We start from the raw sequence: 24,703 nt of genomic DNA on the forward strand, positions 1-24,703 counted from the left end.
TGTGTATGTGTATATGTATACACACACACAGAGTATAAAAATATGTGGGAATAAATACCTCTGGGGAGAGAAAAATGGGACTACTAGGAAAAAGGAACCCTTCTCATCCTACTAAAACACTTTATATTACTTTCCCATTATATTTCTTCAGCCATTCTAGCTCTTAGCAAACTGTCATTCTCTACAGCATGAGTGGTGTTGTAATATTTGGTGATTTTAAAATGCACATTGGTAAAGCTTTTAATATTCTGACTTCTTGGTCTCTTTAATCTTGACCTTCAGTGATCTTGTCTTCCACCATACCTCATCCACTCCTTCTCATGGTAGTAAGGGTATCTTGAGATTACAGTATCTAAAATTCTTTATTAATATCTGTTTCAAGCAAACTTCACATATTCTATTGCTTTTAATTTTCTAGTTAACTCCCTCTAGTGCCTTAACTCCAATATTCCTGTAATTCCACCATCACCTACAATTCTGTCACTTGGTCACTCACTGTCCCTCTTCCACCCTCAGTTCTCATGCTGTGTCAGTTATAATCATACCCTTAATACATACCCTCAAGTCTATTGCTCCACTTTCTGTCAGATGCCTTTGGTAGAACCCCAACCCTGCTTACATACAACATCGCATCTCTAACTGCGGCTGAAGGTAGCTTACTTAAAACACACAACATGCTGACTAATCCCTCTTCAAACTAATGAACACTAATCTCAAATTGAGTCTTAATCCTGCCCAGCAGTCCTGTTTTTTCTTTCGCCTATTTCCCTACCCTGTGTGGCAAAATCCAGTGATCATTTCCCAGAGCTCATCTTTTAACCCGTCAGCATTTGATCCACTTGACCACTTCCCCCACCTAATAGCTCTTTCTTCTTTTGGCCTCTGGGACACATTAATCTCCTGGTTTTCTTTTTCCTCATAAACTAGTTATTTTCAGTCTCATTTGCTGCTTTCCCCTTAAGTCTTTGATGACTAAATGTTAGATACTCCAGAACACTCCATGATTTTAGTTGTTCAAAATGAAAACCATAGAGTTATCTTTAAGCCCTCATCTTCTCACACCTCACATCTGATCCATCAGCAGATCAGTTCAGCTCTGCAACCCAGAATCTGATTATCACTCACTGTGGTGTTACCTCACCCAAATCATACTCAACTCACCTGTATTGTAATAGCTTCCTAACTGGTTCCCTTGCCTTACATCTTCCCTACCCCCTGTCCCCTTCCTACATCTACCTTTATTTTTTTCCCCACTTTTTTATTTGTTTATTTTTTTTGTTACATATGTTTCTCATTTTTCCCCATTGACACCCTCCTCCCCTTTCCCCTGACCTCATCCCCAGCTTTGTTGTCTATGTTCATTGCTCATGCATACATGCATGTAGGTTCTGTGGTTTATCTCTTCCCCCACAAATCCTCCTCCTCTGAGGCTTGTCAGTCTGTACCCCACCTCCATGTCTCTGGATTAATTTTGTTCAGCAGTTTGTTAAGTTCATTATATTCCACAAATAAGTGAGATCATGTGATATTTGTCTTTCTCTGCTTGGCTTGTTTCGCTTAGCATAATACTCTCCAGGTCCTTCCATACCATCTCAAAAGATAAGAGATCTTTCTTCCTTACAGCTGCATAGTATTCCACTGTGTACATGTACCACAGCTTTTTAATCCACACATCTACTGATGGATACTTGGTTGTTTCCAGATCTTAGCTATTGTAAATAGTGCTGCTATGAACATAGTGGTACATATATTCTTTTGTTTGGTGTTTTAGGTTTCTTAGGGTATATTCCTAGAAGTGGGATCACTGGGTCAAATGGCAGTTCAATTTTTAATTTTTTGAGGAAACACCATAGTGTTTTCCACAGTGGCTGCACCAGTCTTCATTCCCACCATCAGTGTGCTAGAGTCCCCTTTTCTCCACACCCTCGCCAACACTTGTTTGATGATTTGTTGATGGCGGCCATTCTGACAAGTGTAAGGTGATACCTCATAGTTGTTTTAATTTGTATCTCTCTGATGATTAGTGATGTTGAGCATTTCTTCATATGTCTCTTGGCCATTTGTATGTCCTTTTTGGAGAAGTGTCTATTTAGGTCCTCTGCCCATTTTTTAATTGGGTTCTTTGTCTTCCTTTTGTTGAGTTGTATGAGCACTCTATATATTTTGGAAATTAACCCCTTATCTGATGTATCATTGGCGATTATGGTCTCCCATATAGTGGGATCCCTTTCCATTTTGATGGTTGTTTCTTTTTCTGTGCAGCTTTTAGTTTGATGTAGTCCCATGTGTTCATTTTTCCCTTTGTTTCTCTTGCCTTAGATGTTATCAGTGAAAATTCTGCTGCGTATGATGTCTGAGATTTTGATGCCTACATTTTCTTCTACGATTTTTATGGATTCACGAATTACATTTAAGTCTTTTATTCATTTTGAGTTTATTCTCATGTATGGTGTAAGTTATTGTCCTACATCTATCTTTAACATAAGAACCAAGTAATCCTGTTAAAATATAATTTAGATCATTTTACTTCACTATCTCATCCCCACCCCTAATAGTTTTCCATCTCACTCACATTAACAGCCAAACTCATTTCATGTATGATCCAGCTTATTACCTTTCTGGCTTACCCCCTGCTACTCTCTTTTTTGTTCATTCTATTTTAGCTAGTCTGGGCTCCTTGGCTGTTCTTTTCACAGAAAGGTACATCCCCACCCCAGGGCCTTTGCCATAGCAGTTGTCCTGCTGTAAATGTTCTTCCTTGGGTATTCACATGAATACACATGACTCATGATTCATTCTCTTTCCTCCTTCAGGACTCTACTTGAATGTTACCTTTTTTTTTTTTTTCATCCTCACCCGAGAACATTTCTGCATTTATCTTCAGATAGAGTTGGGGGTGGGAAAGAAACATTGATGTGAGAGAGACACACCAAGTGGTTGCCACCTGCACAACTCCAACCAAGGCCAGGGACAAACTGCAACTGAGGTACATGCCCTTAGCAGGAACCGAACCAGGGATTCTCCAGTCCACAGGCTGTCACTCTAACTGCTCTGCCAAACTGGCCAGGGCTGAATGGTACCTTTCAGTGAGTTCTTTCCTGGATCATATGGTAGATCTATATTTATTTTTTTAAGGAACCTTCATATTGTTTTGCATAGTGGTTGGATCAGTGTACAGTCCCACCAACAGTGTTTAAGGGTTCCCTTTTTTAGCATCTAGTTGTCTCTTGTCTTGATGATAGCCCTTCTAGCAGGTGTGAGGTAATGTCTCATTGTGGTCTTGATTTGCATTTCCCTGATGATTAGTGACGTTGGACATCTTTTCATGTATCTGTTGGCCATTTTGATGTCCTCTTTGGGAAAAATATCTATTTAGGTATTCTGCCCATTTTATTTATTTATTTGTTATGCTAATTCTCACCCAAGGATATTTTTCCATTGTTTTTTTGTTTTGTTTTTTTAAGAGAGAGTGGGAGGGAGGGAAAGAGAGAGAGAGAGATGTGAGAAAGACCTATTGATTGGTTGCCTCCCACGTGACGCTGACTGGGGCCAGGGATTGAACCTACAACCCAGGTATGTGCCCTTGACTGGGAATCAAAGCCATGACCCTTCAGTCTGCAGGTGAATGCTCTAACCGCAGAGCCAAACCAGCCAGGGCTATTCTGCCTATTTTAAATTGGATTGTCTATTTTTTTGTTGTTGTTGTTATTAAGTTATATGAGTTTTTCATATTTTGAATATTAGCTCCTTATCTGATAGTTTGCAAAAATTTTCTCCTACTCTTAGGTTTTCTTTTCATGTGGTTCATTTTTCTTTTGCTATGCAGAAGCTTTTGAGTTTGATGCAGTCCTGTTTGTTGTTTGTTTTGTTGTTTGAGGTTTTAACATCAACAAAACAAAATTTAAAATCATATTCAGAAAGTCATTGCCAAGACCAGTGCTGAAGAGCTTCTACCCTATGTTTTCTTTCTCGGTGTTTTATGGTTTAAGGTTTTATGTTTAAGTCTTTGATCTATTTTGAATTCATCTTTTTTTTTTTTTTGAGTGGTGTGAGATAGGGGTCCAATTTCATTGTTCTGCATGTGTTTCTCCAGTTTTCCCAGCATTATCCTTTCCCCATTGGGTGTTTTTGACTCCCTTGTTGAACATTAGTTCATCATATATGCCAGAATTTAATTCTGGATTTCTTTGTTTTATGCCAGTACCATACTGTTTTTATTACTATGACTTTGTAGTATAGTTTGCAATCAGAAAGCATGATACCTCTGGCTTTGTTCTTCTTTTCTCAGGATTGCTTTGGATATTTGTGGGGTTTTTTGTGGTTCCACACTAATCTTAGGTTTATTTCTTCTATTTCTGTGAAGAATGTCTTTGTTTTTGTTTTGTTTTTTTATTTTTTATTATTTAGTCCTCACCTGAGGACATTTTTGCATTTATCTTCAGATAGAGTGGGAGGGAGAGAGGGAGAAAGAGAGAGAGAGAAGCATCAACATGAGAGAGACACACATCGAGTTGTCGCCACCCACACGACCCCAACTGGGACCAAACTGCAACCGAGGTATGTGCCCCTAGTGGGAACCAAACCCGGGACTCTCTGGTTCATGGGCCAACGCTCTAACCGCTGAGCAAAACCAGCCAGAGCAGTTTTTTTTGTTTTTTTTTAATTCTCACCAGAGGATTATTTTTCCATTGATTTTTAGATAGAGTGGAAGGGAGGGAGAGAAAGAGAGAAAAACATCGACGTGAGACATATCTATTGGCTGCCTCCCACATGACCCCGATCAGTGCTGGGGATCCAACCTGCAACCAAGGTACTTGACCTTGACTGGGAATCGAACCTGAGACCCTTTGGTCTGCAGGCCAGCGCTCTAACTGTTGAGCCAGGGCAGCTTTGGTATTTTGATTGATATTGTATTGAATCTGTAGATGGCTTTGAGTAGTATGGCCATTTTAGTAATATTAGTTCTCATCCATGGACACAGAATGTTTTTCCATTTGTTTGTATCTTCTGTTTCTTTCAGCGAAGTCTTGTGGTTTTCATTATATAGATGTTTTACTTCCTTGGTTAAATTTATTCCTGAGCATTTTATTGCTTTCGATGCTATTATGAAGTGAGGTAGTTTTCTTTCTTTTTCAGATGTTTCATTAGTGTAAAAGAATGCAGCTGATTTCTCTAAGTTGATTTTGTATTCTGCAACTTTGCTGAAATCCTTGATTAGTTCCAACAGTTTTTTGGTTCTTTGGAATTTTCTATATATAAAAAATTCATATCATCAGCAAATAGTGACAGTTTTACTTCTTTCTTTTTTTTATTTGAATGCCTTTTATTTTTTTAGTCTTGCCTAATGGCTCTAGTTAGGACTTCCAGTTTTGTGTTGAATAAGAATGGTGAGAGTGGGCATTCTTGTCATCTTCCTGATCTTAGAGGAAAAATTTTCAGTTTTTCTCTTTAGTATATTATGGGTTTGTTGATTGTGGCCTTTATTATATTGAGATGTTTCTTCTTTACCCAATCTGTTAAGGTTTTTATCATGAAAAGATGTTATATTTTGTCAAATGCTTTTTCTGTGTCTATTGAAATGATTGTGAGATTTTTATCTTTCATTTTATTGATTGTTGTATTACATTTATTGAAATGCATATGTTGAACCATTCTTGCATTTCAGAAGTAAATCCAGTTTGGTTATTGTGTATAATCTTTTTAATATGTTCTTGATTTGGTTTGCTGATATTTTGTTGAGAATTTTTGCATCCATATTTATCAGAGATGTTGGTTTATAGTTTCCTTTGTGCCCCTCATCTGGTTTTGGTACCAAGGTAATGCTGTCCTCAGAATGAGTTTGGAAGTGTTCTCTCCTCCTTGATATTTTAGAAGAGTTTGTGGAGGATTGGTGTCAGTTCTTCTTTATTTTCTTACAAAAATTTTTTTCCCCTTTATTGATTTTAGAGAGGAAGTGAGGAGAGAGAGATAGAAACATCGATGAGAGAGAACATCATTGGCCACCTCCTGCATGTCCCCTCCCCCCCACTGGGGAATTTGGCTCACAACCTGGGCGTGTGTCCTGACCAGGAAGTGAACCAGTGATCTCTTGTTGTATGTCTCTTGTTGTATGGGTTAATGCTAAACCACTGAACCACACAGTAGTTCTTTAAACATTCACCATGAGGCTGTCTGGTCCTGGGATTTTCTGGTTTGGGAGGTTTTTGATTACTGTTCTAATTAATCTCTTATTAATTATTGGTCTGTTTTCTATTTTTGTCTTGATTTGGTCTTGGTAGGTTGTGTATTTCTAGAAGTGTATCCATTTCTTCTAGGTTATGTAATTTCTTGGCATATAATTCTTCATTGGAGTCTTTTATGATGCTCTGTGATTCTGTAGTATCAATTGTAATGCCTCTTCTTTCATTTAAAATTTTTTTTGAGTCTTTTTTTCTTAGTTATTCCAGATAAAGCTTTGTTGATTTTATCTTTTTGAAGAACCAGCTTTTAGTTTCATTGATTCTTTGTACTATTTTTCTGGTCTCTGTTTTATTTATTTCTGCTCTGATCTTTTTTTTCTTTCTATGACTCATTTTTCTGGCTCATATTCTTTTTGAATGTGTTTGTGAATGTTCTTTTCTTTTTTTTTTTAATTGTTGAAAGTATTACAGACATCTCCCTGCCGTTGACTCTCTCCTCCTTGCTCCTCCTGCCTTTGATCTTTACTATTTTCCCTTTTCTGCTAAGTTTGGGTTTAATTTATTTTTTTCTAGTTCCTTGAAATGTAAAGTTAGGTTATTTATTGAGATTTTTCTAATTTCTTAATATGTGCATTTATTGCTACAAACTTTCCTCTAAAATGGCTTTTGCTGCATTCCACAAATTTGATTTGTTGTATTTGTTTTCATTTGTTTTGAGATAATTTTGATTTCTTTTTTGATCCACTGGTTATTCAGAAGTGTGTTGTTTAGTTTGCACATATATGTAGCCATCTTACTTTTCTCTTGTTGATTTCTGATTTTATACCGTTGTACTCAGAATAGATTTTAATATTTATAAATTTGCTAAGATTTGTTTTGTGTCCTATCTTATGAACTATCTTGGAGAATGTTCTGTGTGCACTTGAGAACTTGTATCCTGCTGCTGTTAGATGGAATGTTCTGTATATGTCTGTTTAGTCCATTTGTTCTAAAGCATGGTTCAATTCCAATGTTTCCTTGTTTATTTTCTGTCTGGATGATTGATTCATTGTTGATACTAGGGTATTGAAATCTCCCACTGTTACTGTATTTTGTGTATTTCTCCCTTAAGATCTGTTAGTATTTGCTTAATTTATTTGGTGTTTGTATGTTCAGAAGCATATATATTTACATTTGTTATATCTTCTTAATGTATTGACCCCTTTATCATTATATAATGATCTTTATGTCTCTTGTTACTGTTTTTGGCTTGAAGTCTATTTTGTCTGATATAAGTAAGGCTATGCCCACTTTGTTATGGTTTCTGCTTACTTGAAATATCATCTTCTATCCCTGCATTTTGAGCCTATGTGTGTCTTTAGAGTTGAAATGAGTCTCCTCAAGGCAGCATCTAGTTGGGTCTTGTTTTCTAATTCATCCAACAAGCCACTCTGTGCCTTTTGATTGATGAGTTCAATCCATTTACATTCAGGGTGATTATTGATATGTAAGGACTTACTGCTTTTATTTTACATTGTTCCTTCTGGTTATTTTGAATCTCACATTTTTTTCTTTTCCCTTCTGTTTCTGTTTACCTTTGTAACTTGATGGTTTTCTGTGGTTATATACTCATTCATCTTCCCCTCTTTGTTGTTTCATGTCTATGCTCTAGATTTTCGCTTTGTGGTTAGCATGAGGCTTACATAAAATGTCTCGTAGATAAAATAGTACTTTTTTCTGCTGATAACCCTTTATCTTTATTCACCTATAACATTTCTATCCTTTTACTCTTCTCTTTAAATTTTGATGTCACAAATTATCTTTTTTAGTGTGAATTTGTTACCAAATTGTAGTAGCTATGGTTATTTTCAATGCTTTCCCCCCATAACATTTATGCTATAATTGTTAACACTAATCTAAAATAGAGTTACAGTTTTGTAGTTCTATCACCTTAAGCAAAGTTTTGTATACTTTCATCTTTTCATTTTAGCTTGAAGAGCTCATTTCAGCATTTCTTTTAAGGCATGCCTAGTAGTGAACTTCCTCAGCTTTTGTTTATCTGGGAAAGCCTTTATTCCTCCTTAATATCAGAAGGATAACTTTGCTAAATAGAGTATTCTTGGCTGGCATTTTTTATCTTTCAGTATTTTGAGTATGTGATTGTACCTTCTGGATTATAGAGTTTCTGCTGAGAAATCTGATTGCCTAATGGGGTTTCTTTGTAGTTTATAACCCCCCCCACACACACCTGCTTTCCTTAAAATTAATTCTTTGTCATTGACTTTTGACAATTTCATTTAATGTGTGTTGAAGGTCTTTTTTTATTGAGAGAGTAAAGTGTTCTGTCAGCTTTGTGGGCTTGTACGTCTGGTCCTTTCTCCAGGATTGGAAAGTTCTCAACTATGATTTGTTTAAATAAACTTTCTGCCTCCCTCCCTTGTCCTTCTGGTATACCCGTTATTCCTATGTTGGCTTCTCTAAAGGAGTCCGATAACTCTTGTAGGTTTTCTTCACTTTTAACAATATTAATTTTCTCTCCTTTTTTACCTGAATCATTTCTAATGCCTATTATACAGATTGCTGTTCCCTCTTCCATGTGGTTTACTCTATTTCCAGTGCTTTCTAATACATTCTTCATCTTATATATTGACTTCTTCAGCTCCAGAATTTTTGCTTGGTTCTTTTATAATTTCATCTCTTTGGGAAATTACTTATTCTGTTCATTAATTTTATTCCTGAGTTCACTGTGAATTGCCTTTCTGAGTTTTCTTTTAATTTGTTGAATTCCTTTACAACTGTTATTTTGAATTCTTTATCAGATTTCAGTATTTCATGTCTTTAAATTTGGTTGCTAGAGAATTGTCATTTTCTTTTTGTACTGTATCACTGTGATCTTTTAACATGTCATGAAATGTGCCTCTGTCATCACATTTGAAGGAGCAAATATCTTTCTTATTTAGGTAAGGCTTGGTTTACTTTGATTGTAACAGTTCAACAGCTTGGCAACCAGAAACCTTTCTTTTGTTTTCCAGAAGATGGCGATATATCACAAGTTTTTTGGTTTCTCTTAAGGAGACTGACTCACTTCTGAAGTTTTTAATACACTTAAATATGCTGGTAGCAGGGTAGAGGGAGGTGCTTAGTACCTGGAGCTTTGGGTGTGCTCCTGGCCTGGTGAGGGGATCCTCGGGCTGGGGAGTCCCAGAGGTCTGTGGGCGACAGCAGGACATTTAGCTCTCTTTGTCTGTCTTCTTACCTTTCCTTTCCCTCCCCCCAGTTACTGAGTTCTCTCCTCAGAAAGCCAAGTGTTGCTAAAGAGCATAGGGTTCCCTCCAGATGAAGCCCTCTAGGCCAGGCTTTTAGTTATCTCTTTCACTTTCTATCTCTGCCAGAAAGGTCTCTGCTGCTACCCCTGGTGCTGAAATTCCCATGGTTCTGTAGCCTCCTCCTAGGTCAAATCTACCCAGTTTTGGATATGTAGTTGGGTGGATCTCTTGGGTATACTGGAATGCTGTACAGAGGGACTTTTGTTTGGTTGTGGATGTCCAATTAGTTGTAAATCAGCGGAGATAGAAAAGAGGAATGACCCACACCACCATGATGCTGATGGCCCTCTGTTTTGATTTTTAAATGGTGTATAAGTGCTCTATTCTTAAGTAAAAGTCCTGTAAATGTTTATATATGTGTACATTCATGTAACCTTCACCCCAATTAATGTATAGAACATTTGTAGCATAGCATAAAGTTCCCTCATGCCCACCTTACCAGTTTGTTTCCCACCACTCAGAAATAAACACTGTTTTAAATTTTTTTATTATTAATTTTACCTGTTCTTGAACTTCATATAAAGGGTACCATATAGTATGATCTTATTTGTATCTGGCTTTTTCACTCAACATGTTTTTCAGATTCATCTGTTATGTATATAAATAGTTTGTTCTTTTTTTTTATATTGCTGTTTAGTATTACATTGTATAGTATTACAAAAATTTTGTTTATCCACTGTCTTAATATGTTCTGGCTTATCTAACTAAATACAACAGATTAGGTGGCTTAAAAGCAACAGAAATTTATTTCTCACAGTTCTGGAGGCTGGAAGTCTAAGATCAACATGCCAGCATGGTCAGGTGAGGGTCATGGTTTGTAGCCAGTGCATTCTCGCTGTGTCCTCACCTGGTGGAACGGGCTAGGGAGCTTCAGGGGCTCTCTTTTATATGGCCTCATGAGGACTCCACCCTCATAACCTAAGTACCTCCCAAAGACCCATCTTCTATTAACATCATCTTTGGGTGGTTAGAATTTCAACATATTTATTTGGGAGGCACAGATATTCAGAACACAGCATCTAATTTGTTGCTTTTGATCATTTCTGTTATTTCCACATATTGACTATTATGAGCTTAGCTTCTGTGAACATTCTCTCTCTCTCTCTTTATCCCCCCCCCCCCAGCAGTATATGCTATAATTTTAATTTTTGGTTCCCTAATAAGTAATGAGGTTGAGTGTCTTTTCATATATTTACTATCCATTTGGATATTTAGTCTTGTGAAGACCCTATTTCAAAGTTCTTGCTCATTTTTTCCTTTAGGTCTTTATATATTCTTTTTTGAAAAATAACTTTTATTTTACCACTTGAGAAACAATATAAAAACCTTACAACAGTCCTTTGTGTGATTGTTGTTATATATTTTACCTCCGTATTATAAACCTTTCAATACATTTATTGTTACTTTTGATGTTTATTCATTAATTTTAAAAAAGATCTTTTTATTTCCTCACATAGTTATCCTTTTATTGTTTGCTCTTTGTTTCTCCCTAGTGATTCATGTTTCAACTACAGTCATTTTTCTTTAATCTGAAAAACTTCCTTTAGTGTTTGTTTTGATGTGTGACAAAAATCTCTGAGATTTTGTTTGAGATACTTTTGCCTTCATTTTTGAAGGATATTTTGCTGGGTTAGAAATCTAGCGTGGCATTTTTTTCTTTCATTGCTATACAGATATTATTCCTCCATCCGCTGTATTTGAAAAGCCAACTACTAATCTTGGTCTCTTGAATGTATACTTTTTACCCTCTCTCTGCTTTTAAGGTTTTCTCCTTAACCAATTTCAAGCCGTTTGACTATGATCTGCCTACATGTAATTTACTTTACATTAATATAAAATCCTATGTGGATATACTGAGCTTCTGGAATCTTTATTAATATTCTTGATCAATTTTGGAAAATCCTCTAAACTATAATCTCTGTGGATATTTTTTTGCCCTGTTCATTCTTCTCTTTTGGGGATTCCAATTGTATGTATCTTATACTGTGTCCACATGTCTGATCTTGTTCCTCCCGTTCTGAAGTTTTCTTTGAGTTCACTTTGAATATTTTCTATTGACTTGACTTTAGGATCATTACTCCTGTCTTCTAATGAGTCTTAATTTCAGATACTGTCTCTTTTAGTTCAGTAATATTCATTTGGTTCTTAAAGATTTCAGTTCTCTCTTGAAAATTTACATCTTTTTAATTCTTTTCTCGATTTTCTTTAATATATTATTATTTTAAAGTCCTTGTGTGGTAATTCCAATGCCTAAATTATGTGTGGGTCTGTCTCTGTTTCCATTTTTTCTCCTGGCTATTGATCAAACTTTCATGCTTTTCACAATTTTTATTGAATGACAAGTATCATAGATAAAAGTAACATAGAGATTTGTGTTACTTTCACTTCAGTAGGGTTTTTCCTTTGTCCAATCAGGAATTGAGTTAGAACAAGACTGGATTGCAGTTTTAATTAGATTCAACCTACCTCTGGTTTCAGATGTCATGAGGGGTTACTAGTTAGAGATTGGTTGGGTTTTTTCCTCCCTCACTTTATAAACTGTGGGAGATTTATTCTGCCCTTTACCCTCCTGCCCCATGCCACTTCCAAATACGGCCAATGTCTTGATGGAGAGACTGGCCATGTGTTTGAGACAGACCCTTTTCCTTGAGTCAGGCTGTGCCTCTGTATACTCTAATATCGTAGGAGATTTCAGTCTGACCTTCTTCTTAATTTCTGTGCAGCCCCCAGATAAAACAAATATACTATGAGGAAAATAGCACCGTATATTTAGGGATCCTAAGGTTTCCAAATTATTGTACCATCCCAACCCATTCTTCAGAAGCTGTGATTATTTTTTCCAGCCTAATATTCTTCAATTCAGGGCAAACTTGAGCCTAAATTCACAGAACAGGTTACAGTTTGAATGGGATTACCATAATTGACTTAAACTATCCCCAGTTTTGGCTGGGCTCACTTACCTTTGCACATTGTAGCCTGATACCTGAATATGGTTCACAAGCAAGAGGAGAGGACTAGTTGCTGGTCCTGCCACAGGGGACTTGTGTGCCTGAGAAGCCAGAGTGTTGGATGGGTTGTCTGTTTTGATGTTAAAATCATTAAGAATAATAAGAGTTGTAATGGAAAGAGGTAAATTGTGTGTAGAATTGTTATTCAAAGGGAGAATAAGATAGTGGGTAACTATAATAAACAGGTAATGAGGATTGCAGCAGACCTGGGACTTACAGGGAGGACAGAGGTGGCAAAGACGAGCAAGGATACCTACCCCACCTCCACATCCTGCACAATGGGGGGTGTAAGAGGAAAAGTAGCTTCCACTAATGTCCACGTGGTATTTTTATATCTCCCATATCTCTGCATTTTTTTACTGATGTTTAAACCCAAAGATGAAACATGTAAGAAATACTTATTGGATGTAGACAGTGATTGCATGCACAGTATGGTGTATCTAACACCTTTAATTCAAATTAACAAACATTTATTGACAACTATGCATGATGATGATGATAGTCTCCATACAGATGGTGAAGATTAATTAGAAAATTTCCATCCTCTGAAGGTCATAGTCCTTTGGAGTTCAATATATATTTAATATGTTTAAGTACTAATATAAGATATATAACTAATAAGTTACATAAAGCAATATATAAATAAATATAGTGATGTACTATATAATGACATTTTGGTCAACAGTGGACCATGTATAACATCAGGATCCCATAAGATTATAATTAGATTTAAAATTTCCTATGGCTTAATGACATTGTAGCTGTCTTAAAGTCATAGAGCAACTCATTACTCACATGTTTGTGGTGTTGCTGGTGTAAACAAATCTGTGCTGCCAGTCATATAAAAATACAGCACACACAATTACATTAGTAGGATATGCCATCTCGGTTTGTGTAAGTGCACTCTATGACGTTCCATGATGAAATTGCCTAACAGTGCATTTCTCAGAACATAGTGTAGTTAAGCGGTGCATGACTAATATAGACCAGTTAGTAATGATTTATACTAACGATGATGTTAAGGTAGAGCTTTACTATTTTTGGACAAGGATAGTTTTATTTCTTTTTTTTTTTTTAATCCTCACCCAAGGACTTTTTTGCATTTATCTTCAGATAGAGCAGGAGAGAGAAAGGGAGGAAGAGAGAGAGAGAAACATCGACGTGAGAGAGACACATCCACTGGTTGCCACCCACAGGACCCCAACCGGGGCCAGGGACAAACTGCAACCAAGGTACATGCCCTTAGCGGAAACCGAACCTGGGACTCTTCGGTCTGCAGGCTGATGCTCTAACTGCAGAGCCAAACTGGCCAGGGCAGGATAGTTTTATTTCTTACCTAAATGGTTTTAAAGTTTTTTTCCATATCTTTTGATACTATCTGGGAATAACACTCAACAGAGTTAATGTTTCTTTAATACCTTACATCTTTTCAGAACCATAATTTGTAGTTTTACTAAACTAATGAGCCAAAGTCATCTGTAGGTGGGCCTCAACTTCCATGCGTAAAAATCAGAAGGCCAGCACTTTTACATATTGTATATTGTATATTAACACCCTAAAACCTTCCTTCAAACACCAATCTCATTTTTCATATATTATCTGAGAGAACGTTTATTACATGAGGATACTTTCCTACATACAGGGTGAGGCAAAAGTAGATTTACAGTTGTGAGTATGTGAAACAGTTTGTTCTTGTATTATTATTATTTTCATATGAACAAGTGTAAACCTACTTTTGCCCCACCCTGTATATTGTAATTTTAAAGATGGCTACAGTGGAGTTTTGTGATTTAATGTGTTTACATGCTTTTTATCAATGGGTAGATCTTTTGACTAGTAGAATTATATAAGGATTTCTCTAGAAAGAAATATATATTGTTATTAGTTTTTCCTTTTATTTTTATTTTATAAAGAGTCAACACAGACTGTCCAAGCTCTGCAGTATTCAACTGTTGATGGTCCACTAACAGCAAGCAAAGATTTAGAAATAAAAAATTTAAAGGAAGAAATTGAAAAACTAAGGAAACAAGTAAGAGGTAAATTTCTGTGATTCACTGTTAATTCATTTTAGTAGATTGAAAACAAATGTTTTATTCACACATGAAACATTTACTGAGTACTTGTCATGTGTTATGTGGTATGGGCTATATACCAGTGAGGGTAAAGCAAATAAGAATGGTTTCTGCTCTCAGGAGCTCACATTTTTGTCTGGGAAAAAGAGAAATAGTTTTTGCAATATATGTGTAAAGGCTATAAGAAAAATAAACACGGGGACAAGTAGAGTACATAGGAGGAGCACCTAACCCAGATTTAAGTTAACAAAGATGAATTTTTTGGAAGACCTATTAGTTTGGGATATTTAATTGGAATTTGTCTGACAAAGTATACATATGAGTAGGGGAAAGAGGGTTAGGAGTGAGGAAGGACCGACAAGGGAATTACATATACAGGCATTAAGGCATGTGAAATTTTGTTTTTTAATCCTCACCTGGGGACATTATTGCATTTATTTTCAGTTAGAGTGGAAGGGAGAGAGGGAGGAAGAGAGAGAGAAACATCAGTGTGAGAGAAACACGTCAAGTGGTTGCCACCCACACGACCCCAACCAGGGCCGGGGACAAACTGCAACTGAGGTACATGCCCTTAGTGGGAACCAAACCTGGGCCTCTCTGGTCCGTGGGCCAGTGCTCTAACCACTGAACCACACCGGCCAGGATGGAATTTTTTTTTTTTTAATAAAACATTTTTGTAACCCATAATGTACTTTGTAACACCCATTCTTTTATTGCCTTGAGGTTGGTGGTTTGTGCCTCCATATATTGTCTTTGTCTCTCCAACCCTAAACATTCTTTCCCTCTCTCCCTTTCTCCCCCTCCCCCTCTCTCTCTCCTTCTCTCCCCTACTTCTTCTCCTCCTCCCTCTCCCCTTCCCGTCTCTCTCCCCTAAATTATGTAAGTAAAGGAGAAATGGTGAATGATTGGGGCAATAATAAATGTTGTATCTATCATGATTAGAAGTAAAATCTCATCTCAGAAGAATTATGAATTATTTTAGGAATAAGAACATAATGGAAAAGCTATGACATTATGCCCTTGCATATCAGAGAGAGCTGCTTTGATTATTATACCAATCTTCCTCTGACTCCAGTCTTAGCCACTTTGCAATTTACCAAATGCCACTTCGCAGACAATTTCAAAAATTCTTTAAAAAACTGTACTATCCATAAAAGTATTTAGACTTTCAAAATACCTAAGATGAATAAGCTTTCAGTAAACACATAATTTTAGGGTACTAAATATTAGTAAATTATTGAATTTAAGGTAACTTGAACCAGTTTGTGTATGATACACTGATACATTTAAGTGGCTTTTTGACTACAGGACTTGTCTATATAAATGAAATATTTATTCTTTTTTTTTTTTTTTTTTAATCCTCACCCGAGGACATTTTTCCATTTTTTGTTCAGGTAGAGTGGGAGGGAGAGAGAGGAACAGAGAGTGAGAGAGAAACATTGATGTGAAAGGAACACATCGAGTGGCTGCCACCCGCACAACCGACCAGGGCCCGGGACAAACTGCAACCAAGGCACGCGCCCTTAGCGGGAACCGAACCCGAGTCTCTCAGGACCGCAGGCCGATGCTCTAACCGCTGAGCCAAACCGGCCAGGGTGAAATATTTATTCTTCCATTGGACTAATATAAACACCACTTCATTTATTGAAAGTGTCAGACCCAACAATGTCCAATTATTTTTGCATTTGTTCTCATACTTTATTTTGCGAACAAGTCACCCAGGAATCTTAATAAAATAGATTCTGATTCAGTAGGTTTGGAGTGTGCCTGAGTAGGCCTGAGATGCTGATTTCTAACAAGCTACCAGACCTCGATTAGTGGTTTCTAAATAATTACTTTTAGAAACCAGAGTTGATTATTCAATCATCACTATCCAGACTGTGTGATCTGGAACCACAATATTAGAAGCAAAACCATCTTACAGTAATTTGACTAACATCAACACACAGATGCCAACAAACAGTAGAGTTAAACTTGTCTGTTTTATTTGTTTGGCTGGTTTTGTTCTTTTTGTTCCTTGTAAATTTTTAATTGGTTCTAAAGGTACTGTTTTTTAGAACTATAGTCTTTTTATTCTAATAAATATGTAAGTCATTTTGCACATCTTCACACTGGCATTCGCTCTTTATCATCTTTACGTGATAAGCATTTAGTTGTCATGAATCAAAGTGGTATGTGGTGTCAATAAACCTAAATTCAAAATTTTTATTTTTAATTTAGTTGTTTTAAACTTTGGTTTAAAGCATTTATTTTTACATAAATAGTAAAAGAAACATTGTCTTCTCTTTTAGAATCAAGTCACTTGGAACAACAGCTTGAAGAAGCTAATTCGGTGAGGCGAGAACTAGATGATGCTTTTAGACAAATCAAGGCATATGAAAAACAAATCAAAACATTACAACAAGAAAGAGAAGAATTAAATAAGGTAAAACATATGGATATATTGTTAAAGGCTTTTCTGAATTCTTAATCTTGTTTAATTTGTTTACTGAAAGCATTCATATTGAATTACACTAATACATAGTATATTTTATCTGTAAACATTGGTTTAAAAGTTAAGCATTATTTTGGTATGTCATTTGATTAATAGCCAGTAATGAAAAAACTTATATTCTTGAGGCTTTAAAGTTCATAATCTTTAGTTCTTTTATGAAGTTACTAATCAAAGGACTTTATTAACAGTGAATGTTATTTAAAAAGAAATATGAAGAAATAAGAGAATAGTAAAATCAGTTTAGTGTCTGCAGAAAAATTAAAAATATAGGCACATTTTTATTGTGAAAATCAACATTCTTAGCCCTGGCCGGTTTGGCTCAGCAGATAGAGCGTCAGCTCACGGTCTAGAGAGACCCGGGTTTGGTTCCCGCTAAGGGCACGTACCTCGGTTGCAGTTTGTCCTCAGCCCAGTTGGGGTCATGTGGGTGGCAGCCAGTTGATGTGTCTCTCTCACATTGATGTTTCTCTCTCTCTCTCATCCTCCCTCTCTCCCCTCTCACTCTATCCGAAGATGAATGCAAAAATGTCCTCGGGTGAGGATAAAAAAACAAGAAAAATCAACATTCTTAAAAGATTATAGTAGAAAATGTCTTTAATGCTTTAATAATTTTTTTTAATGTCAGTTTGTCTTTCAAAGCATAGATGACCAAACTAAAATTATTTTCATAAGAACTTTCTGTAACAATTAAACAGTATTATAAACACTAACAGAATGTATTAATAGCTAGGACACTGTGACACAGTCCAATAGGATACATAATATTCAGGCACTAGAGAAAAATACTTTACTTAAACCACACACTGTGTTGACATATCTTTTTAAATGTTGGGATTAATATTAGCCAATTCAAAAAAGAAATGAGTGGCTTATGGTGCAGTAAAAATTGCATTCAATGATGTAATATATAATGCATTGGTAATACAGAATGCAATTCTGCTGGGGAAGATTTAGAAGTCTTGTTTTTAGTAAAGAAATGGAAATAATTATAACTAAAACAACCTTTACTGATGAAGGTAATAAAAAAGACAGAAATTATAAAAGTTAAATTGAATTAGGTTAATATACTATTAATATTATGTAATTATATAATCATATATATAATTTATACTATAATGTAAAATATAACAAGTATAGAGTATAATAATTTGACAGTTATATATAATAACCATATTATATATCATTTAGAATAATAGTATATTAATATACAGATTATTAATAGTATATTTCGAGAAGTGGGTAATGCTGAAAAGAAACATTGATAAAGAATTTTAAATGATTTACTTAATATTGTATAGGCAGCAGATATTCTTTTAAAGATTTTTTTCATTTGATGCATATGAAAGAATAAATGTAACATTAAGTAACTTTTGATGGAAATAATCAGATGAACATCTCTTAACCTACCATCTAACTTAAGAAATAGAACATTACCTATTTTGTGGCAAACCCTGTCTATCCCTTTCTCCTCACGTCACTGAAAATGGTAATCACTATTCTAAATTTTGTTAAGCTTAAAAAAACTTTTAATGATATATTAGTGTATCTCTAAATATATCAGTATTGCTTGTTTTGAACTTTGTAAAATGATTTATGCAATAATTTGCAGTTGGCTTTTTTTTTTTTTTCTTTGTTATATTTCTAAGATTCATCTATGTAGCTATAGAGCTATATAATACATCATATGTGAACACTCCACAGTTTGTTTATCCAAATTTTTGTTCAGGTTTCAGTTGTTTATAATTGATAGCTACTATAACCTTGTTGCTATGAACATTCTTGAACATATATTCTGATGTGTGCACACACACAAATACTGATAGAATAATTGGATCATAGCCAATGTAGTGATTCTATTTTTTATAATACCCAATTGTTTTCCACTGATTTATACTCCCACCACTAGTGTATAGGAGTTTTATATTAAACAATACTTCATATTACTAGATATATCCTTTTGGGCCAACCTAGGGTAAAATGATGTTTCATTATGGTCTTTTTTATTATTTCATTTTTTTTAATCCTCACCCGAGGACATTTTTCCATTTTTTGTTCAGATAGAGTGGGAGGGAGAGAGAGAAAGAGAGGGAGAGAGAGAGAGAGAGAGACATTGACCTGAAAGGGACACATCGAGTGGCTGCCACCTGCATGACCAACAGGGCTGGGGACAAACTGCAACCGAGGTACGTGCCCTTTGCGGGAACCAAACCCAGGTCTTTCTGGACCGCAGGCTGAGGCTCTAACTGCTGAGCCAAACCGGCCAGGGCTCATTATGGTCTTAATTTGCATTTCTCTCATTACTAATGAGGTTGAATATCTTCACATATGTCTGTTTATCATTTATATTTCTTCTTTGTGAAATGCCTATCCTTTTTACATTTTCTGTTGGGTTGTTTGTCTTTTTCTTATTAGTTGTAAGAATTCTTGAAAATTCCAGGTCATATTAATCTTTTGTCAGTTATATATGTTACAGATGTCTCCCAGTTAGTGATTTGTCTTTTCACTTTTTTTATGGGATCTTTTGATGAACAAAGTTGTTGATTTTAATGTAGTCAAATTTATAAATATTTTTATGGTTAGTGCATTTTTTGACTTGTATGAGAAATCTGAGGTAAAAAAACAGTTCTCCTAAATTTTTATCTTGAAGTTTTTAAGTTTGATCTTGCATATTTAAATTTAATGCACCAGAAATTATTTTTGTGTATCATGTAAGATAATCCATTTTCACTTTTCCCATATGGCTAACCAGTTGTTCATTTACTAAAAGGCACTCCTTCCCCCAGTGATGGGCAGTGTCACCTCTGTCATAAATCAGATTTACATTCATGCATTGATATCTATCTCAGTTCTCTTCTTGACAACTGTGATGGGATTTTTATTAAAATTGCATGAAGTCTATAGAGCAATTTTAGGAGAATTGATATCATTACAGTATTGAGTCATTAAGTTTCTACTATCCATATTTATTAATATTATTCTAAATGCACACTTGATTTCAGAGCAGGACAGGTTATTATGGGTAGTAGTCCCCCATGTCAGTGGGTATATGTTCCAAGACCCCCATTGGGTGCCTGAAACCGTGGATAGTACTGAACTCTATATGTATTAAGTAAAATAAGTGTTACTTGAGCATAAACACTATAATACCCTGACAGTTGATCTGATATAACCAAGAGAACTCCTAAGTGACTAACAGCCATGTAGTGTATACAGCGTGGATACACTGGACAAAGGGATGATTCCTGTCATGGGCAGGGCAGCGCAAGGTGGCATGAGATTTCACCACACTGTCTAGAACGGCAGGCTATTTAAAACTTCTGAATTGTTTATTTCTGGAATTTCCTATTTCATATTTTCAGACCTGGGTTGACTAAGGGTAACTTAGTCAACCAAGAGCAAATCCATGGATGGGGGGGGGGGGTGGAGATTACTGTATATACAGCAAAAAATAACTATGTGGCTCCCTGTGTGCCAGTTTTTACTTCTGGGGCAATTCAGTGATTGCGGGATAGTTAAAACCATACACATAACAGTCTGTAGTATCATAGATGTGGAGCCCTGAATAAGTGTATAGAGGAGAGAAGCAAATACTTTCTGCTTCCCTCCTAACTCCACCCACCCGTCTGAGACTCTCCTTGGAAACCTAAAGAAAAGGAATCAGGACACTTGGGAATATAAATAAAGCATTCCAGTGGAAAGTTATTCGCAGAGTCTCCAGCTTTATAAAGAAGGTATCTCCCTGGTTTAGGCTCTTAACTCTCTCTACACCTTCTTGAAAGGGAAACACACATGTCTAGGAGTTAAATCTCTTAGGATTTTCTCACCATCTAAATTACTCATAAAATACTTTAAAAGGCTTGCGCAAGTCCCAAGTTTCAGTAAAATTTACTTAGAAAGGCCCAACTGTACAAAAACATAAAAAGATTTTCTCTACCCAGCTGGTGTGGCTCAGTGGATTGAGCGTTGTCCCATGGACTAAGAGGTCCCTGTTCAATTCCTGGTCAGGGCACATGCCCATGTTGTGGGCTCGATCCCCAGTAGGGGGCATACAGGAGGCAGCTGATTGATGTTTCTGTCTCACATTGATATTTCTCTCTCTCTCCCATCTTCTCTCTCTGGTCAATGTTTCTCTCTCACGTCGATGTTTCTCGCTCTTTTTCTCTCGCTAAAAAATCAATAAAAACGTATTTTGGGAAAAAAAATTTTTTTCTCTACAGCCCCACAGTCTTTTAATCTACAAACATGCTATATCTCTCCATATATTTCAAGTGTTTTAAAATGTTTCTGTAAAATTTTATACAGGTTCTGTTTGCTTTTCCTTAAATTTATCCTCTATTTTTTTCATATTTTATATGGTATCTTTAAAAATTACATTTTCTTACTGATCTTGTTTTAGCAACATTGCTAAACTCTTATTGTAATAACACATTTGAGATTCTTTAAAGTATTTTACAAATAATGACAATTTTGTTTCTTTCTTTTATTTATTTTTTATGACGTTTCTTTCTTTCCTTGTCTCACTGCATTAGCTTGGACTTATACTACTACATCGAATAGAAGTGCTGCTTGCAGGCATTCCTATCTTATTCCTGATTTCAGAGAAAATGCTTTTACTATTTCACCACTAATAATAATGTTTTCTGCAAATGCTTCTTATCAGGAAGGAAGTTTTCTGTTCCTATTTTGCTAACCATTTTTATCAAGAATGGGTATTGAATTTATTAAATGTGCTTTTATGTACAGTGTTGCAACACATTTTTGGGACTTCTTAATATCTGTTGATGTAATTATATGATTGTTCTCCTTTAATAAGTTGGTGTGGTAAATTATATTTATAGACTTTTCTTAATGTTAAACCACTTGTGCATTTCCGGGTTAAACATAAATTGCCCATGTATTATCTCCTTAATAATAATATGATAGTATAGGTAACACATAGCATCTGTTCTAATAGCACTATTTTAAGCACTTTACGTATATTAGATCATTTAATCTTTGTAAGTGCAATGGTATTATTATTATTCTCATTTTACAGATGGTAAGTCTGAGCACAGAGAAGTTAAATACTTTTGTTCAAGATCATAATAGAGCTGGAATTTTAACACAAGGAGTCTAGTTCCAGAGCTCATGCTTCTCACTTTAGACATCACTTAAACTGATTTGCTAATATCTTTTCTTTAGGATTTTTAAATTTTATTTTCATTAGTAAGGTTATCTTGTTATTTTTTTCCCTTATCTTTCTGATCTTTTCTTGATATCAAGATTATACTGGTTTCATAGAATGAGTTAGGTAACATTGCCTCTTTTTCTATTCTCCTAAAATGTTTGTGTAAGAGGTACATTTTGTACCTTGAAATATTGGAGGAATCAACAGTAAAACCATCTGAGCTTGGAGATTCTCTCCTGGAAGGAGGATGGGAGAAAGTTTATTGATTTAGTTACTTTAATTGCTATAAGACTATTGTGGCATTTTATTTCTTCTTAAAACCGTTGTTGGTAAATTGTAATTTTTTTAGGCATTTGTTCATTTCATAGGGTAACAGATTTATTGGCATAAAATTTTTCATTGTGTTCTTTTATTACCCTTTTTGATCACTCTCAGATTTGTAGTTATAACCTTTCTTTCTTAATATTTTTTTGTGCATTTATTCTTATTCCCTTATTTGATATCATCAGATGTTTTCCTGTTTTATTTATTTTTTCCAAAGAACCAGCTTTTGGTTTTGTTGATCTCATTATTCTCACATTTCTTTTTTATTAATTTATGCCCTTTATCTTCTCATATTTAGCAGGGAGGGGTTAACGAGCTGTTCTTTATGTGGAATTTCATTTCAAGCATATTTTTAGTTTCAATATAAGTATTTTTCAGGTTTATAAAATTTCTGCTAAATACAGCTTTTACTGTCTCTTCAAGTTTTAGTATATACTAAATATTTTTAGTTTTTGGCATTTTTAATTTTAAATAATTTAGTATCTTTATGATTTTACTTTCTGACCAATGAATTATGGAATTTAGCCTTTTAATTTTTTTTTTTTATCCTCACCTGAGGATATGTTTGTTGAGTTTAGAGAGAGAGGAAAGTGAGGAGAGAGCGAGCAAAATAGAAAAAGAAAGGTGGATTTGAGAGAGAAACATAGGTCAGTTGCCTCCCATAGGCACCCTGACCAGGGATCAAACCCACAACCTTTTGGTGTATGGGAGAGTGCTCCAGTTAGCTGACCCACCCGGCCAGGGATAGCCTTTTAATATTTATTTCTATTTTAATGCTAATGTTATTAAAAGAACTTGATCTATGTGATATCTGTTCTTTGAAATCTACTGAAACCTGGCTGTTAGGTTTTTAATTGTTCAATATGTGCTTGAAAAGAATGTGCATTCCTAGTATTAGGTGTAAACTTCTATATATGAAGCTTGTTGTGTTTTTTTTATATGCACACATATCCATTAACTACCACAAAGTCTTTATTTTGACCATTACATCTTGTATTCCTACATTCTCTATTTATTTGTAGAAACCAAAGTACTAAAAGGTTAAATCTGCTGTTCCTTTGCAGTTAGCATGTTAGCATAAGGAACTGAGGATATGAACAGAGTACCATGATCTTAATATCTGTTCAGAATTAGTTCATTTCTTTTAATTTTATCCTAAGGGGAAAAATTTTGGCTCTTCTTGACTTCATTATAGCAACTTTGATGGCCAGATTTGGTCCCTAGGTTGCAGAATTGGTAACTTATATTCTTTTTATAAAACTGTAGGAACTAGTCCAGGCTAGTGAGCGATTAAAAAACCAATCCAAAGAGCTGAAAGATGCACACTGTCAGAGGAAACTGGCCATGCAGGAATTCATGGAGATCAATGAGCGGCTAACAGAATTGCACACCCAAAAACAGAAACTTGCTCGCCATGTCCGAGATAAGGAAGAAGAGGTGGACCTGGTGATGCAAAAAGTTGAAAGCTTAAGGCAAGAACTGCGCAGAACAGAAAGAGCCAAAAAAGAGGTTAGTAGTCAGGCAAAGTTTGTAGTGTCCATGTGGTAGTGATTAAAACTGCTTTTTTCAGACTAGTGAAATAATATATATTTCATTCTTTAACTTTTGAAAAAGGTTTTTTTTATGTGTTTGGTAATATTATTTAATATGAATTTCAACATTTGAGTTATCTTCCTGTTACAAGGTAAATTCTCATGGGGAAAAAGCTTTTTTTTTTAAACAGTTGTAACCATGAATCTGCTTTTTTCATTTTATTTTAAAGCTGGAAGTTCATACAGAAGCTGTAGCTGCTGAAGCATCTAAAGATAGGAAACTGCGTGAACAGAGTGAACACTATTCTAAGCAACTAGAAAATGAATTGGAAGGACTAAAGGTATCATTTATTTTCATATTTATGAAGCTGAATTAATTTTTTCTTCTTTAGGATTCAAAGGAGTATTAGTTACCTGCTCTCTTTGGTGTAGAATAAAAATTAGCTATCCTTCCAACTTAGTATTCTTAATTCTTATTTTTACCAATAAGAAGCTGATACTGATTTCTTCATCATAGTATAAGGAAGGAAAGGTTATGTTTAGAGGGAAGAAAGAATCTATCAGGAAAGAGTTAAAATATATATGCAGGGCTGCATACCTGACAAGATCTATTGCTAATTTG

At 35.3% G+C, this 24,703-nt stretch overlaps 1 protein-coding gene across 6 annotated transcripts in view; it reads left to right on the plus strand.

The window, feature by feature from the left end:
* Nucleotides 1-24,703, plus strand: part of CDC42BPA (CDC42 binding protein kinase alpha) — a 222,747-nt gene that overhangs the window by 110,469 nt on the left and 87,575 nt on the right. For 5 of the 6 annotated variants that reach the window (XM_036277347.1, XM_036277351.1, XM_036277345.1 and 2 more), the window contains 4 exons: nucleotides 14,406-14,528; nucleotides 16,856-16,989; nucleotides 23,816-24,058; nucleotides 24,312-24,422. In XM_036277347.1, coding sequence (XP_036133240.1) covers nucleotides 14,406-14,528; nucleotides 16,856-16,989; nucleotides 23,816-24,058; nucleotides 24,312-24,422 — 611 coding nt within the window. The remainder of the gene's footprint in view (nucleotides 1-14,405; nucleotides 14,529-16,855; nucleotides 16,990-23,815; nucleotides 24,059-24,311; nucleotides 24,423-24,703) is intronic. The other variant, XM_036277348.1, reaches the window with a different exon arrangement.

Source organism: Molossus molossus, unplaced genomic scaffold, assembly GCF_014108415.1.
Source record: "Molossus molossus isolate mMolMol1 unplaced genomic scaffold, mMolMol1.p scaffold_m16_p_23, whole genome shotgun sequence".
In the NCBI taxonomy this organism is placed as follows: Eukaryota; Metazoa; Chordata; class Mammalia; order Chiroptera; family Molossidae; genus Molossus; species Molossus molossus.